Genomic DNA, 16760 nt, shown 5'->3' with positions numbered 1-16760 from the left:
AGGGTTAAATAATCATGATGTTTTTGCTCAATAGTAGAGTATATAGAAGTTCAAATAAAGGGATGGAGGTGTCTTAGTCTGTTTAATGCTGCAATTACAGAATACCTGAGGCAAGGTAACTTGTAGAGAACAGACTTCTCTCACAGTTCTGGAAGCTGCGAATACGGAACCTAGGTAGTGACTGGTGGGGGTCTTCTTGCTTTCTCTTCACATAGCTTAAGATGGAAATCCTCTCCTGAAAGTCCAGCCCCCCCCCCCAGCCCTTTCTATAATAGTATCAAGTAGTTGAACAGGGCTGGTGAATACAAGGACAACAACATCAATAACAACAAAAAAACAAAAACAAAAAACCAAACCAAACCAAAACAAAACAAAATGGACAATGAAATACCCTGTGTTCTACAGTGATATCTTTAGAACCGAAACGTTTTCTATCCTAGAGGGAGGCTGTATAAGACTCATGAAGTAAACAACTCACAAGTCCCCGGAAGCCCCTCAAACATACCCAAGTCCCACCTCTAGAGGTTATATAAATAGTAGGCCTTGCCTAGGAAAGCGTACTCTGAGCCATCAAGCTACCTACAAGTTTTGCAGAGCACTCTAGGACTACAGTTTTCCTGACTTGGCATGCGGGCTGGGTGGGTTTTCTGGTGACAGTGCTGCCTTTGAGTCATCCATGCTTCTGTAAGTAACCCTTCTCCCATACTTATGCCAGTAGCCTCAGTACACTCATTGGATTTCTAAGTTGGATTTTGGTAAAATTATTTCTTTGGTTTGTCCTCAGACATTTGTTTTTGCCTCCCTACAAAAAGCATCATTCACCACTCTCTCCCAAGAAAACTGTGGATGGTACTTACCTCCACATGCACTCGCGCCCGTGCGCTTGCGCACGTGAACACACACACACACACACACACACACACACACACACACACACGTGCATGCGCGCACAAGCATACATGAACATGCTCCCTCACCACACAATTACTCTTAAGAGAAACTGCAGGAAAACAGACTCCGACTTACATAAAATCTACCTTGATTTCTTCATTCCAGCATGGATGAGATCCATTTGCAATGTTGGTTTGATACACAGTATGTTGAAAAGAAACTTCTATGAAAGGATGCACAGTATCCTGAAATACAGAGTAAACACTGGCTACATTTTCATAAGGTCTTAAATAATAGAGACAAGCAAAAAGTTGGGAGATTACTTGGTAACTGGTTTCCTTAGGTTTTATAGCTCTTCCTTTCAATAATCATTACTTAAGTCATTGACTTAATCAATATCTATTCATCCTATTTACTATCAGGCACTCTTCAAAGATCCAGGGACAGACAGAACTTTTCTTTAAAGATTTTAACATCTGGTAGGAAAAAAAACCAAACAAATAGACAAGCAAGTAAGAAACAGGAGCAATGCAGCAAGAGAAGAGAGGTTTGCAGCTGTGGGCTTCAGGAAAGGGCATGGGTGTGTGTCTGGGGTAGGACCAGATGAGCAGCACAGAGGAAATCCTGATTGAGCTGGGGCTTTGAAACAGCTGTGCTTATCTAGCCAAGAGCAGGGAGCTGGGTGGAGGCCATTCCCAGCAAAGGAAACAAGTACTGGAAGCCGAGACAACATGGCTGTGCAGTGGACAGACAGGAGGACAGCAGGCAGACAAGAGCGAGATTATCAAAGATTCTGTGTGTGAGCAGGGCAGGGGGAGGGGCTTATACCTTCTTTTACAGGGCCTGAGGGTAGAGAATGAGAAAATATGAATTACATTCATAAAGAATACCTCTTCTTTCTTAGATAAAAATAACTGTAATCTGAAGAATACAGACACAAAGAGACCAGTTTGGAACCAGATGCAACTGAAAGCAATCAACCAATATTAGACCTCATAAGATGCTAAGTACCTCATTTATGACTTCATTCGAGGCTACAAGGTTGGCCGCATTTTGATGTCTGAGGTGAGACATGGATGACCTCAGGTAAGTAGGCATACTTAAAGCTCTTCAGGAAAAACAACATGAAGACATAGTTTTAATATAAGTGTTGGTAGGCATAAAGGTTACCCTTCATCTTACAGAGGTTTTGTTTTGTTTTTTGTTTGTTTTTTTGTTTTTTGTTTTTTGTCATTGTTGTTGTTGTTATATCACATTGGTGACCATCACTGCTGGGGAGATGTGGCTTCTAACTGAAGTATAAGCTGGATGTAACATGCCCACTGGTTTTCAGTATCAAGGGAAAAGTAACGTTGAGTGATATTTTTGGAAAATAGCCTTTCTCAGCTTTTTGTTCATTTGTTTTTTGTTTTTTGGTATTACAATATTTTCTTCTGAAGAATAACAGTTACAGAAAACGGTAGCAGCTTTGTGTTCTTTCTTCACAAACAGCCATTATGATGTGCATTGGTTGTGAAAATAATTAGTTGTGTCAAGGAATAAGGTTGTAGTTTGTAAAACAGAGTCAAAATCATTAAGAGGTTTTAGATATAGCCGGGCGGTGGGCGGTAGTGGCACACGCCTTTAATCCCAGCACTTGGGAGGCAGAGGCAGGCGGATTTATGAGTTTGAGGCCAGCCTGGTCTACAGAGTGAGTCCAGGATAGCCAGGACTACACAGTGAAACCCTGTCTCGAAAAACCAAAAAAAAAAAAAAAAAAAAAAAAAAAAAAAAAAGAGAGAGATTTTAGATATAAATTAACAGCAAGCAAGCAAAATGTTTGTTTTTCACAGACAGAATCCATGAGCTATACTAAGCTAAAAGCAAGCAAGCAGAGAATATATTCAGTAAACAGCGGCAAGGGAGCTGCCTGATATTCATATTTATCAATCATCCTTGACACTAAATATCCAGGATACATTTAATGATATGGATCCTTAATATTCACAGTGCTTTAATTTGACTGGCCATTGGTAGGTACTGTCTAGTTTGGTCCCAAGAAAAACAAAACAGACTCAGTGCACAGAGGAAAGAGAGGTGGGGTCCTCCTGTGGTAGAACTGCCTATAGACCTGAGCAGAGCAGGCTTTCCATTTGAAGACTAGAAACAAAACTTACATTCTACCTTCTTTCCCCATCTTTCTGTTTCTGACATTGAGGGCTCACTGCTGTGACAGCAAATGGAGTGACAGGCAGCAGAAACTTCAAAAACTCTCCTGACAGGGAACGGAAACAAGGGGAAATCTCTTGATGATATAGAAGATGCTTGTGTGGCAAATATCTTCAATGCATACACTAAGGTTACTTTGGGAATCTCGTACCCCTGTGATGTTTTGGTTTGGTTTGGGCAGTTTATTCTGGACCAGGGCTTTGAACACGGTATGCAGACACCCTACCTCTGAGCTACTATGGAGACTCTTCATAGGTGACATTAAAAATAGGTCTGACTATCTAAGTGAAGGTTTAAAGGTTTGTTCCTTTTATGCATATGACTTGTATGGATGCGTGTCTCTGTGTGTGTGTGTGTGTGTGTGTGTGTGTGTGTGTGTTAGACATCAAACCCCCAGCATTGCAGGTACAAGGCAAGTACTCTACCAGTGAGTGACATCTCCAGGCATTAAGCATAAGTAATAAGGATGTTCAACACATTTAAGAAAGATGTTCTGCAACTGCAGACATGGAGCCCACCACCTACCTATAAGATGCTGCTTTTCTGGTCGGAATGTTATAGGCCCTCAGGATCCTGACGAGAATCTTGATATCTCCGTCAGAGACGCTCTGGGCCGTGACTTTTCTTCTTTCTTTCCTCTGAGGTTTTAACTTCCGTCGGGGTTCAATGAATTTAAAAATGGCATCTGTCAACTGGCTAAGGGGTAAAAAACCGTGATCAGCTCCATAGACACAAAAGAGCCTCATTTTAAATACGAGGTGTCTAAAAATAATTGCTAATGAGGTCATTATTCTGAACCAAATTATGTCCATTGCAGAAGGGGACAGAGCTCTTTTTCCACCCAAAGTAGAAATCATTTCCTGAGCTTACGAAGGAAGCAACTCTGTATCCCCCTCGTGCCAGAAGGGCATATGATCACACCAGCTCTTTGGCTACACAGTCCAAAAACAAGTAAAAGGCAGCAAGATAAAGCTATAAAGCATTTATCTTTCGCCACGATTATTACTTTTTAAAGATGACTAATATCCCAATATTCTTCATTGCTCTGAATCAGTTAGTTGTCCATGCTGACAACCTAAATCTTTAGAATTATAGTTTGATAGTCACGGCATTTTCTGTTCTAGGTCCGGAAACACGCGGCAGTGGATTTCAGTGCCCTGCAGCCGTTAGAACCTCACCGGTGATGCTGAGAATTTGTATGTGACCCCTGGAAGGGCTCAGACCATCTCCTGGCCCTCCCCTTGGGCTTCACTATGGGTGCCCAAGAGTGGAGACAATTCCTACCACCTGCACCTGTGCTGTTCAGTGCCCTGGCACCACTGAGGGGCAGAGGATGGGGCTTACAGCATTGCTACCAACCACGGCTCAACCAGGAGCAGTCTCACGGGAAACCTCAGAAGAACAAAAGAAATGGGAAGGGATGTTCTTTTCTTTTTCTGTCTTGTTCCAGAAACTGTCCGAAAGGAGAGCGAGCCCAACCTTCTCTCTGTAGTATTGTACAACTACAATGATGGCAGATAGGTAATGTAAAGTGGCCAGATGCATTTTGTCACCAAACCTCACTCTGCATTCTGAGACTGACAGGGAACCAGAGGATTCCGAAGAGACCTGCTCAGGGCCTCAATTTCGCGCCTAAGAATTGAGAAGTACCTTGTAGATACAATTTCTTCATAGTCAGCCACAATATCTGACAAGCTAAATTTGCTGACTTTGATGATTCTTTTCAAGATCAACCTTCTCACCTAAAGAAAAATCCACAAGTTAAAAGAAATGGAGTATTCCCGCTTTAAGACTACGTATTCACGATGTTCTGACCCACTGTGTATGTCACTCCTTGATATTTCAAGCGTGAGTAGGAAGGGAGTTAGGTTGGTGGAAACATGGCTATTTCTACTGTTATTAAAACCATTCTCAATGCACAGTTAAATTCCCTACACCCTTTCCTTTCTCATTCATTTGATCTTATCCTTGCTCAGTTTTCCCATGGGACTCACAGTCCGCACTGCTCGGTCCTGAGGTCTCGTTTCTACAACAATCATTAGTGACCAGCGTGAATCCTTACCTATAGACTAGAAGAAATCTGCACTTGTGTGCTTCCCTCAGGCCTGTCCTGGGCTAACTTTAAGTCCCTATCCCATCAGTATGGCAAGAGGGTTAGCCAGAGCTTAAAGCTTTGCCATGGCTGCTATAAACCTTGACTTTTTCCCCCCTCCTTTTTAAAATTTGAGCCAGGGTCTCAGTATGTAGCACAGGCTGGAATGATCGTAAGTGGCCCAGGTTGGCCTTGAACTTGCAATCCTCACTCAGCCTCCCAAGTGCAGGGTTCACAGTTGTGTACCACTACACATGGCTCATATCTCTATTCTTCTAAAGACTGCTGTAGTCTTGGGAAAGTCTTCCCGCTGCTCCTCCTCTCGTCTTCATGATAGGTTTAGGCTTTCAGACATGACCAGGCAGTGGGGTTGGCAACTTTCAGCTTTCTGTTGTGCCCACGTCATTGTGGAGCCAATGCGACATAAGGCTTGGCTACCTGCTTGAACTGGTTAGGAAATGGAGGTGGTGGCAGAAGAAGAGGCAAAATATCCTGCCACACAGGCAACAACAAACTGCTGCCTTGAAAGTGAAGTAGGCCCTTCCATCAGGGACTTTGCTCTTTTGGCTTCTTTGGCGTTGTATAGGACAGGGCTTCCTGCTCTTCCTCCCATAGGACACAAGGGTTTTACGTGAGTTTCCACACATCTGTTAGCCTGGGTTTTTTTTTTTTTTTCTCCAGAAAATTCTGTGGTTGTCTCCCTTGCCCAGTTCAAGTCTAAGTGAATGAGTAGTGAGTCCTCATCTCATCCAACTGTTGTCTTCTCATGGGCTTCCTTTCTCAGCCACCTTATTTACAGTTGTACTGCGCTCGTGCACACAACCACACAACCACATACACACACACACACACACACACACACACACACACACACACACAACCCCCCCCACACAACCCCCCACACACACACATGGAGGGGGGGGAGAGCGAGAACGCTCATGTCCTCATTTTCTACTCTTTTCTCTAACATGTTTCATTCTTTCAGATATGACTTGTTTTTTATTATATGGCTTCTTCTAGAATACAAACCTCAAGAGGACAAGACTCATGGCAGACACTCAACAACTGTCACTGAACTACCAAAGTCAAGGACCACAATGAAGAAATGCACTCACTCCTTAGATGCTAGGATTTCAACAAAACATTACCTAGTGACCCTTGGGCCAGCTTGGACTGTATACCTTAGAGCTATGGCCCCAGTGTCAGCTACCACTAATACCAGTCCTATGGAAAAAAAAAAATCTGTGGAGCACAACCCATGTCCCATGGAGTACATATAAACCTCAATGACACTGACAGACTATGCCAGGAAAGGGAAGGGTTAAGAACCTATAGACCCAAAGAATGTAAGGGTAAACAAATTTCCACTATCTGTAATTCTAATATTTTGATGTGAACTTACCTAACTTGAAGGTTTCAACTAACTAACCCTAGAGCGCAGTCTTTTTACAAGTTCACATCCAGCCGGGCGGTGGTGGCGCATGCCTTTAATCCCAGCACTTGGGAGGCAGAGGCAGGTGGATTTCTGAGTTCGAGGCCAGCCTGGTGTATAGAGTGAGTTCCAGGACAGCCAGGGCTACTCAGAGAAATCCTGTCTTGAAAAACCAAAAAAACAAAACAAAACAAAACAAAAAACAAAAAAACCCCAAAAAACAAAAACACATCCAATTGCACAGCCACTCTGCTTTCTTAAGCCTCCTTTGTAGGATGCGTTTCAGGTATCCTCAGTAATTACTACCTTAGCTCTTGGTAGAGCCAGCTCACTGCCCTCTTGGACTTCCCAGATGGGGTAAAATGATAAGAGCTCTTTCCTCAAGAGCAGGCACATTTCTCTATTTTCTAGTATAGCAAGATTGTTATTAAAGCATATCTTAAGGCTGTCCCCACCCCATCCCACCCCCTGGTTTTTCGAGACAGGGTTTCTCTGTATAGCCCTGGCTGTCCTAGAACTCACTCTGTAGACCAGGCTGGCCTTGAACTCAGAAATCCACCTGCCTCTGCCTCCCAAGTGCTGGGATTATAGGCATGTGCATCACTGCCTAGCCCTAAGCCTATTTTTAAGGGGCAGTGTTAGCTAGGATGAGGTTCAAGGATGACACTGTAACGTTCTTGCTTAAGCAGGAGTTGGGGCTGTGTTCTCACAGAGCGCTCACTAGTGATGAGGTAAACTAAAGAGAGTTGTCTGTCCAACTCTCTGTGAAAAGTATTTATCATCTAGTGTGTGTGTGTGTGTGTGTGTGTGTGTGTGTGTCCAGCATATATAGAACTAGCAAATGGTTCTCACAAAGGTAAATCAAATACATTGACAATGCCACGTTCATTACCTTTTTCGGAAAATTGACAGAGTTAATCCTTTGTGCGATAATAGAGTTCACATCTGAAATGGACACGTCCTTCTGCACCTGACTTTCATACTCCTAGATAGAGAACTGGGTTAGTCTCTAATACAGTTAGAGTAGTTAGGTAGTTTCTGTTTAGCTTCTTAAGGGCTGAGTGGACATCAGACTCTGGCATTTTTAATCCAAGATGGCTGTCATTAACCTACAGCAGTGCAATTCCACTGCACAGGGGTGTTCCTTAGAGATGGGAAAACAGTTGTTCTTGAACCATCTCTTAGAGAGTTTCAGTGCTGGATTATGACAGTTGGCCACTTTCACAGTTACCAGCTGTTATAAACCCCCTCCTATGAGACTGGTGGTGTGCGGCTGGAGTGTTTAAAAGCGGGTCGTTTTGTTGTAGGAAGAGAAGCTCCTATTTGGAACATTTACTAATCCATGATACAAACATCCCCTGGCTGTAGACTGATGGCAGCCACCAGGAACTCCCTGCAAGTGTGGCTGGGGAGGCTGCAGCACATAACCCAAGAACACCAGCACTTCTCTGGTCTTTTTTTGGGGGGGATTCTAAAGAGCTGAAGTTGAGATATGTTTTACAATTAATATCTCCATTCGCTGTGGTAGTGTGTCTTCCTTGACTCCCCTCCGGAACCGTTATAAAATTGGTCATATATTTCATGATAACAAAAATGTAGCACCAAATTAGAATAAACCTAAAGGGTGTGGGCTGCCTAGTAGATTGGATAATACTACATTGTAAGGTCAAGCAAAGGGCATGATGGGATTTAGGTGATCTGTACATTTTTAGTGTCAACAGAGAAAGGGAAAACAATCTGTGTTGATTATTAATTACCAAAATTAATATAGAGATGAAGACAGGCTTGAAGCAGCATGATATTAACTCAATCACACAGCGAGCCGGGTACCTGGAAGACTATGTCTGGAATCTCGTTGTCGTAGATGGGCATCTGCTGCAGGAGGAAGAGATCTAGCTGGCCTGCATTTCTCAGCTGCAACAGCTGGAAGCGTTTGCTCCTTTTCATTTCTTCCTCAGACACAAAGTTAAATTCATCTTGCAACTGCTCAAGGCGGAAATATTTGGGGATTTCCTGTCCTTTGTGTCTCAAATACTGTAAAGCACGAACATGTCAAGTCTTTACTTAGGAAATTATTTTTGACTCAAGAATTATTTCAGAATACTGTTTTTGCCCCATCGACAGTGTGAATAAGGAAGGAGCAATTGGACCCATGGAGGCACGTGACCTGAAGAAATACACACGCTGTCTGACATGGCTTTCTACTCTGTCTGATCACGGCTTGCAGAGAAAGAGAAAGTGTCAGTGTTGTATATAAACAAAAGGCGGAAGGGACATCATGTCAGTGCTGTACATAAACAAAAGGCAGAAAGAGGATATGAGTATCGAACCTGGAAGGTGGGTGTGACAGATGCGACACTGATGAAGGGCCGTCAAAGTAAAGCATGCTGGGAACACAGAGCAGTGCAGTTGGCTGTAGGGATGGGCACAAATGACTAGATAATGGTGGCTGGGTGCAAGAAAACATTTTGAAGTCCTCTTGATAAATCATCGTGGCATTTTTAGTACCTAATAATATGGCTAGCATGTGACAGATTTTTAACAGATGTTAGCTTAAAGGGTGGCCTGCTGACAAGTCTAAAGTAGTCATTTCAGTTGTTGCATTTCTAATGCCTTTTCAATCCTCTATACCCACTGAAAACCCTATGTGCCTTCAATTCTACTTTTGTATGCACCCTAAGTGTCTAGAAAAATACACAGCAAATAATGGAGGAATGTACAGGATACATATGAATATTTATATGTATAAACACATATTTATATTTATATATAAATAAAATATATTTACAGTGTTGATAGTTTCTAAAAATTACCATAATGAGTTCTGTTATATCTGAGTACTCTGGGTTATTTGGATCAATCCTGACATCATCTGCCCAGTCACAAAGCTTCTGTGAGTTCACGATCCACGGGAGTCCAGGAACACCTCTGGCATCGACATTCCTTAGCACACTAATGTGGAGAAAATATTTTGTGACTCTACATACAATATGCAAGTTACACATTTCACAGGTTAAGGCCCAACCACGGTAGGAACCCAGAGGTAAATCTAGCCACATCCTATATTTAACGATAAAAGAGAATCTATCTTTATGATACACAGACCAGTTAGTCTCATGTTCCAGTTTCACCATAGCTTTCTAATAAAGTGTCTACTCTCCCTTAAAAGACAATATAGCTTGTTAAGGATAAAACTCTTTAAATATTCATCTGTGCCATCTCCGATTTGCAGGGTAGCCGAAATGCAGTAGAATAGTGCTTTAAATGAATAGTACTCTTTGGGTATATTTTATAAACTCTAAACATAATAATTATGGGTTGAATATTTTATGTGATGCACAATACTAAAATTGAATCTAAATATCTGCTTGTGCGAAACCAAGAAAGCACACAATGTAAAAAGTGAACCTAAGGGGCTGGCAGGATGGTTCAGTGGGTCAAGGTGACTGCTGCCAAGCCTGATGACCTGAGTTCTGTCCCTGGAACCCAAAGAGTAGAAGGAGAGAGCTCTGTAAGTTGTCCTCAGACCTCCATGGGTGCTATTGCACGTATAAATAAAATAAATACTCAAAACAAATAAATGTGAAAAATATTTTGAAAGCATTGGCTTTAGGTTGTACTGTAATGATTGGAATATGACAGAAAGCAGTGTGGTTAAGCAGACAGGATAGGCCAGGGGAGGATCTTTGTTCATAAACAACTATCTTCAATCACCGGGGCTATAAAAATAGGCTAGATACATGATATCTCCTAGTGACTCAGCTATGTCAGCCATAGACTAAGAGGGGAAAGAAGGCAAGCCTGGAGTATGTGCTTTGAGTTGTCAATTAGCTTGATGTCTTCATAGATAAGTTATGGTGTCCTATATAGTTAGAAGAATTTGCAATGAGTTTCCAAACCTTTTTTCCCCCCTCTCAAGCATCAGAGAACAGTTCCCATTTGTCAACTGAGCTCACAGAATTACAGTTTGGACAGATTCTGTAACAGTTTGGCCGTGTGATGTCCACGCTATAAATTCTTCCTTCTTCAATGTCTGCTCTTACTTCTCCAGTGATTGTTATCAAGGTGTGGTGGACCCACCCCACAATTTGGTGGCTGTGTGAAAGAATCTACAGCCTCTACAGGTGGAGTCCAGCCTTTTCTTTTATTTCCTATTTCTGTTCTTGAAGCTGAATTACTTTTATATATTTGTTACAAAAGACCTCTAAAGCCCCTGGCATCTTGCACCAAATTTTCCTTCCTCTTGGGACGGTATTAGCCCGTATGCCCCAGAACACAGGGCTTAAGGCAAACCTTGAATGTTCACAAGCAAGCTGGAGAGAGAAACGTATGCAACTTACCTTCCAAAGTAGGAGACTGCCATTGGACTTTACCACAGTCCTGTGACTCTGCTTCATAAAATACCACAAACCTCAGAACCAAGGCAGCCACACAGTCTCTTGGCTCCAGGCCAGTTGGAGACCTGCACTGCACAGATGGAGTACTCAAAGAACATTCTAGAATTCTAGGGTTTTTCTTCCAATAAGATGTTAATTTGTAAGTGGGGTTTTTTGTTTGTTTGTTTGTTTGCTTGCTTTTGTTTTGGTTTTGTTGTTTGTTTGTTTGTGATTCAGAATGACTAGGAAAAGTTTAAATCCCCAGAAATGAACTCTTGGGATTCTGGGCCTTTGCCTATAAGTTAAGGACTACGGGAATACCTCTCTAGTTGTCCATGTGGCTGTAAAACCTAAGCAGTAAAGAAACACATCATCCTACACATGAAAGACCGTCACAGAGGGACGAGTCAAATAACACTTCAACTGTGCGCTCTTTGCGTCCCTTTGCATGCATACTTCACAGGGGATCCTGCTGAGATGCAGAAGCATGCTTCAAACATGAAAAGTTTATTACCTACAGTATGCAGATCTCAGCGACTGTGATACAGGTGTCAAAGGGATTCCATTTTCATCTAAGGCCCATGAGAGGGAGTAGCTGAGCTTCCCTGAAGTTAGAAGGCAAAGTTCTTCATTCTCGCTTTCCTCGAGATTAAAAGGCACATCTGTTTTAAAAAGACATCGAGAACCCATCACTGGTTTGGAAACACAGGGGCTGAAGGGCTGGGAAAGTGACTCAGTGTGTAAATCGCCCCCTGTGCAAGCATGGAGAGGAAGCTTGGATGTTCAGAACCTGTAGGAGAGCTATCAGCAGTCCCAGAGCTGATGAGGCAACCAGTGGATCCTGAACTGAACTCTCCAGCTCTCCTTGCCAAACTGATGAGCATCGGGTTCAGGGGGAGAGAAGGGATACAATGCCTCTTTCTGGCCTCCACGAGTGTGCATATGCACTTCTGTATATGCACACACACACACACACACACACACACACACTCACACACCTTCCATACAAACACACACACAAAACTATACTGGGCATATACTCAAAAGATGCTCTAGCATATAACAAGGACACACGCTCCACTATGTTCATAGCAGCCTTATTTATAATAGCCAGAAGCTGGAAACAACTTAGATGTCCCTCAACAGAAAAATGGATAGAGAAATTGTGGTACATTAACACAATGGAGTACTACTCAGCTATTAAAAACAATGACTTCGTGAAATCTTCAGGCAAATGGATGGAACTAGAAAATATCATCCTGGGCTGGAGAGATGGCTCAGCAGTTAAGAGCACTGACTGCTCTTCCGAAGGTACTGAGTTCAAATCCTAGCAACCACATGGTGGCTCACAACCATCTGTAATGAGATCTGATGCCCTCTTCTGCTGTGTCTGAAGTGTACTTACATATAATAATAAATAAATCTTTTTAAAAAGATTTAAGAAAGAAAATATCATCCTGAGTGAGGTAAACCAGACACAAAAGAACACACAAGGTATGTACTCACTGATAAGTGGATTTTAGCCAAAAGCTCAGAATACCCATGATACAACTCACAAACCATATGAAACTTAAGAAGAAGAAAGACCAAAGTGTAGATGCTTCAATCCTATGTAGAACAGGGAACAAAATAATCACAGGAGCTAGAGGAAAGGAGGGATCACAGAGGGAGGGAGGGAGGAGGAGGGATAAAATGTGGGCAGGAACAAGTCTTGGAAGGGATAGGAGAGAAGTACAGAGGATCAGGAAACGGAATGTAGCAGAGAGGGATGGTAAACTGGGGTAGCCACTAGGAAGTCCCAGACTCCAGGTAAGCGAGAAGCTCCCAGGGGCTAACTGCGATGACTTTAGCCAAAATACCCAACAGAGGGGAGGTACAGCTTGTAGAGACCACCTCCAGTAGATAGGTATGGCTCCCTGTTGAGGGAGGGGCCACCCATGCACCTCAAAATTTTAAACCCAGAAATGTTTTCCAAAGGAAAGACGGGAACAAAAAATGGAGCAGAGATTGAAGGAAAGGCCATCCAGAGACTGCCCCACTTTGGGATCCATCCCATCTGCAGACACCAACCCCCTACACTATTGCTGATGCTAAGAAGTACTTGCTGACAGGAGCCTGACATGGTTGTCCCCTGAGAGGTTCTACCAGCTCCTGACCAATACAGATGCAGCCACTTACAGCCAGCCATTGGACTGAGTCCGGGAACCCCAATGGAAGAGCTAAGGGAAGGACTGAAGAAGCTGAAGGGGGTGGCAACCCCATAAGAAGAATGATATCAACTAACTGGACCACCTATAGCTCCTGGGGACTAAACCACCAACCAAAGAGTATACATGGAGGGAGCCAGGACTCCAGATACATATGTAGCAGAGATGGCCTTATCTGACATCCATGGGAGGGGAGGGAGGCTAGATGCCCCAGCATAGGGGGATGCTAGAGAGGTGAGGTGGGAGTGGGTAAATGGGCGGAGGAGCACCCTCATAGAGGGAAAGGGGGAGTGAGAGAGGGGGGATGGGATGGGGAATTGGTGGAGGGATAACTGGGAAGAGTGATATCATTTGAAATGTAACCAATTAAAATGATTAATAATTAAAAAAGAGCCAGACTTTTCCTTACATTGCATCCCTGTATCTTCTATCCTCCCCATTACCTGCACCAACACACACACACACACACACACACACACACACACACACACACCCCAGAGCTCATATTCCAGAATCCATAGTGCTTCTCCTCCATAGGATTAGAAAAAGCATAGGCATTCATGGCAATGTTTAAGTTTCCCAAAGGCCTGATTCAAGGCAGTAAGTACTAAACAAGCTAGTTTTTGACACCTGGAGTAATTTTTTGTAACCAAATACTGTAAATGGGATTTTTTTCCCCCTGACACTTGCTATGGAGTCCAGGCTGGCCTGGAAGTCACTTATCCTCTCGGGCCTTCTGAGAGCTAGGATTACAGGCAGATGCCACCATAACCAGTGTTGTGTAAACTTCATTCAAACTGAAACATTCTAGTTTGCAGGGGAACTTTAAACAGAACAGTAAACAACTCAAAATAGCTTCAGGAAGTCCCTGAAACTGATCAGATTTACTAGGCCCCTCCCTGCCAGAATAAGAATAAAAGCTCAGAGTCTCTCTGAGAGGAAGGGAAACCCGGGAGAAGCAGTAACCAGCCCAGCTACCTGCAAGAGTTTTAGAGCAGTAGAGGCACCTAGCAAGGATACCCTCCAACATATTGAGCTGTCTGCAGGCTGGCATTCCAGTTTCCCTGCTTTGTGAGCTATTGCCTATACTGGATTGGCTTTGGTGACAGGTCTAATCCTCTAAGGAACCTCAATAAAACTCACTGGTTCACAAAGTTGAACGGTAGTGGTACCCATACTTTGGTCTGTCCTGGGCTCTCTGTCTAGGGTGAACAGATGTGCTTGGATCTCCCTAGGAAGAGTTTTGTTCAGTACACCTAGCTAGGGTCCCCAGCATTTGTTACACATTAAAAAAAAAAAAAAAAAAAAAAAAAAAAAAGGCATGGGGAGGAAATTTTAAACAAACTCACTGCTTCCTACGCCTCCATCCATAGGTATGACCAGTTTATCAGAACTAAATTCTGTATATTCCAGGACCGTCTTGCCTTTCAGCTCTGTCTCGTTAGGTAAAGGCAGATACACTTTAACCAGTAAAGTTGACCTTTTACTTATTTCATAAACCTGAATATAAGACAAATGGTTGACAACTCACCAAAATGCAAAACAGGAACAATGGGGAAATAGAAGAACTCCCGATAACTCACTTGAATGCTTTTTGAAAACTACTATAATTAAAATAGCACTGTTCTGTTACATTCCATTCATGCAGTTAAGTCAGGAACAGGAATCTGGTAGGCCACACTGTGACTGCACTTAAAAGCACAACGAGAACAGGAAGTAGAGGCGGGCCAGAAAGCCTCAATTTTATATTTTGCATGGACCCACTTCCACTAGGGCCTTCCTAGATAATGCCACCAATGGAAGGCTAAGTGTTCAAACATGGGAGCCTGAGAGATCAGGGGTCTGCTGTGTGTTCACCCACCTGGTTCCTTAAGAATAACAGCAAGAGAAAAGGAGGATGAAGAACAGACTCCCTCCCAAGAGACTGAAGCCACTGAGTTGGGGCTGGGAAATGAGCAGTGATGGCTGACATAGAAGAGACTCCCTCCCAAGAGACTGAAGCCACTGAGCTGGGGCTGGGAAATGAGCAGTGATGGCTGACATAGAAGAGACTCCCTCCCAAGAGACTGAAGCCACTGAGTTTGGGCTGGGAAATGAGCAGTGATGGCTGACATAGAAGAGACTCCCTCCCAAGAGACTGAAGCCACTGAGTTGGGGCTGGGAAATGAGCAGTGATGGCTGACATAGTAGCTCTCTGGCTTATGGCAGCGTCAACAGTGCACTCAGAGTGAATAGCAACACTGCATGTCCAGGCTGGCAGGAATCTTAATGGAACAGGATTATTTGGAGCATCCACAAATAATTTTGTGTTTATGACATGAAAGACCATAGCTGAGGTGGGTTATGCATTTATTAACTGTAGATACATTGCTAACCATAGAAACCAGACATTCCTTAATATAAAAGAAATAGCCTACCATATATAACAGGGATCAACAAGAGAAAATGACATGTGTGGCATAAAACAAGACAAAGGTAAATGACAATGGCATACCTCCAAGCAGATTGTTTCTGGCCAATATATTAGCTGAATGTTAAAAATTTGTTGAAACATGACTTTAAAGTCAAACTGTAGGGGAGACACTGAGGTGCAGGAAACCTCTTTGTCATTGTAAAATATTTTGATGAAATATTTAAGCTTCTGCATTTTGGCTCTCCTTTTTTGCTCATATCTAAAAGAATCAAACAAATCATTAGATGACCCACAAAAGCAGAGACAATGTAAAATGCTGTCCCCCCCTAAATAATTATCTTAGGATGCTTTAAAAAGATAAAAGAATGATTATTTCAGAAGATAAATTCTTCGTTCAAGTACAATAGCAACATAAATATTTTTATGTGATAAGGATATCCTCTTTACAGTCAGTTGTTTTTGGAGAAAGACACACATTTAAAAATAGGAAAGAACTGAAATCAAAGTTTGTCTGTTAATTCTACCAAGTCACACCTTAAAGAAGTTCTAGCATCTACCAGGTGTCTCATAAGAGGAGGAAGCAGGAAGCTTTGGCATGGAGGTGGAGGCCTTATATCATCACCATCATCATCATCAACAACAACAACAAAACAATTCATTCTCTCTCTCTCTCTCTCTCTCTCTCTCTCTCTCTCTCTCTCTCAAGCACACCTTTGTTCTTTTCTGTTAAACAAATTGTAAATCCCTTAGACTTCAGGCTATGTTTGCCCCTTTCCTGCAGGACCACAGGGAAGCCATTTTTGTCCCTCTGAACACAATAGGTGAGACACCATGTCACTTTCCTAAGACCTCCATGGAAACACTTGCTGGTCATAAAATCACCCAGTAGGTGAGAGGAAGTTCCCAGTCTTCTCTATGCCTGATCCATTCCCCTAACCCAAGTTTTTATGTTCTCAGCAAGACACCCGACCCAGTGAGGATTAAGGCTTGATCTTAGAGCTGTGACTGGGAGGTAAACCTAGGCCTGAAACCCTTCTCTCACTTCTGCCCTAATCAGCTTATGCGCCAGAGTCTCTCTTCCCGCTGCTTGCGGACCCATCTTCTTCAGGGGACAAACATGCCTCTTTAACCTTCTCTTTGT

At 42.9% G+C, this 16760-nt stretch overlaps 1 protein-coding gene across 3 annotated transcripts in view; it reads right to left on the bottom strand.

The window, feature by feature from the left end:
• Cc2d2b (coiled-coil and C2 domain containing 2B) overlaps positions 1–16760 on the bottom strand; it is an 86336-nt gene that overhangs the window by 34194 nt on the left and 35382 nt on the right. For all 3 annotated transcript variants that reach the window (XM_031390288.1, XM_031390289.1, XM_031390290.1), the window contains exons 15-24: positions 15701–15878; positions 14556–14706; positions 11514–11661; positions 9437–9575; positions 8454–8657; positions 7516–7608; positions 4750–4841; positions 3625–3795; positions 1903–1999; positions 1027–1136 (exon numbers count right to left, since the gene is read on the bottom strand). In XM_031390288.1, coding sequence (XP_031246148.1) covers positions 1027–1136; positions 1903–1999; positions 3625–3795; positions 4750–4841; positions 7516–7608; positions 8454–8657; positions 9437–9575; positions 11514–11661; positions 14556–14706; positions 15701–15878 — 1383 coding nt within the window. The remainder of the gene's footprint in view (positions 1–1026; positions 1137–1902; positions 2000–3624; positions 3796–4749; positions 4842–7515; positions 7609–8453; positions 8658–9436; positions 9576–11513; positions 11662–14555; positions 14707–15700; positions 15879–16760) is intronic.

The sequence above is a fragment of the Mastomys coucha genome, unplaced genomic scaffold (assembly GCF_008632895.1).
Source record: "Mastomys coucha isolate ucsf_1 unplaced genomic scaffold, UCSF_Mcou_1 pScaffold21, whole genome shotgun sequence".
NCBI classification, from domain to species: domain Eukaryota; kingdom Metazoa; phylum Chordata; class Mammalia; order Rodentia; family Muridae; genus Mastomys; species Mastomys coucha.
Note: the sequence above shows the minus strand (reverse complement) of the source record. Positions and strands in the feature narration are given on the sequence as shown.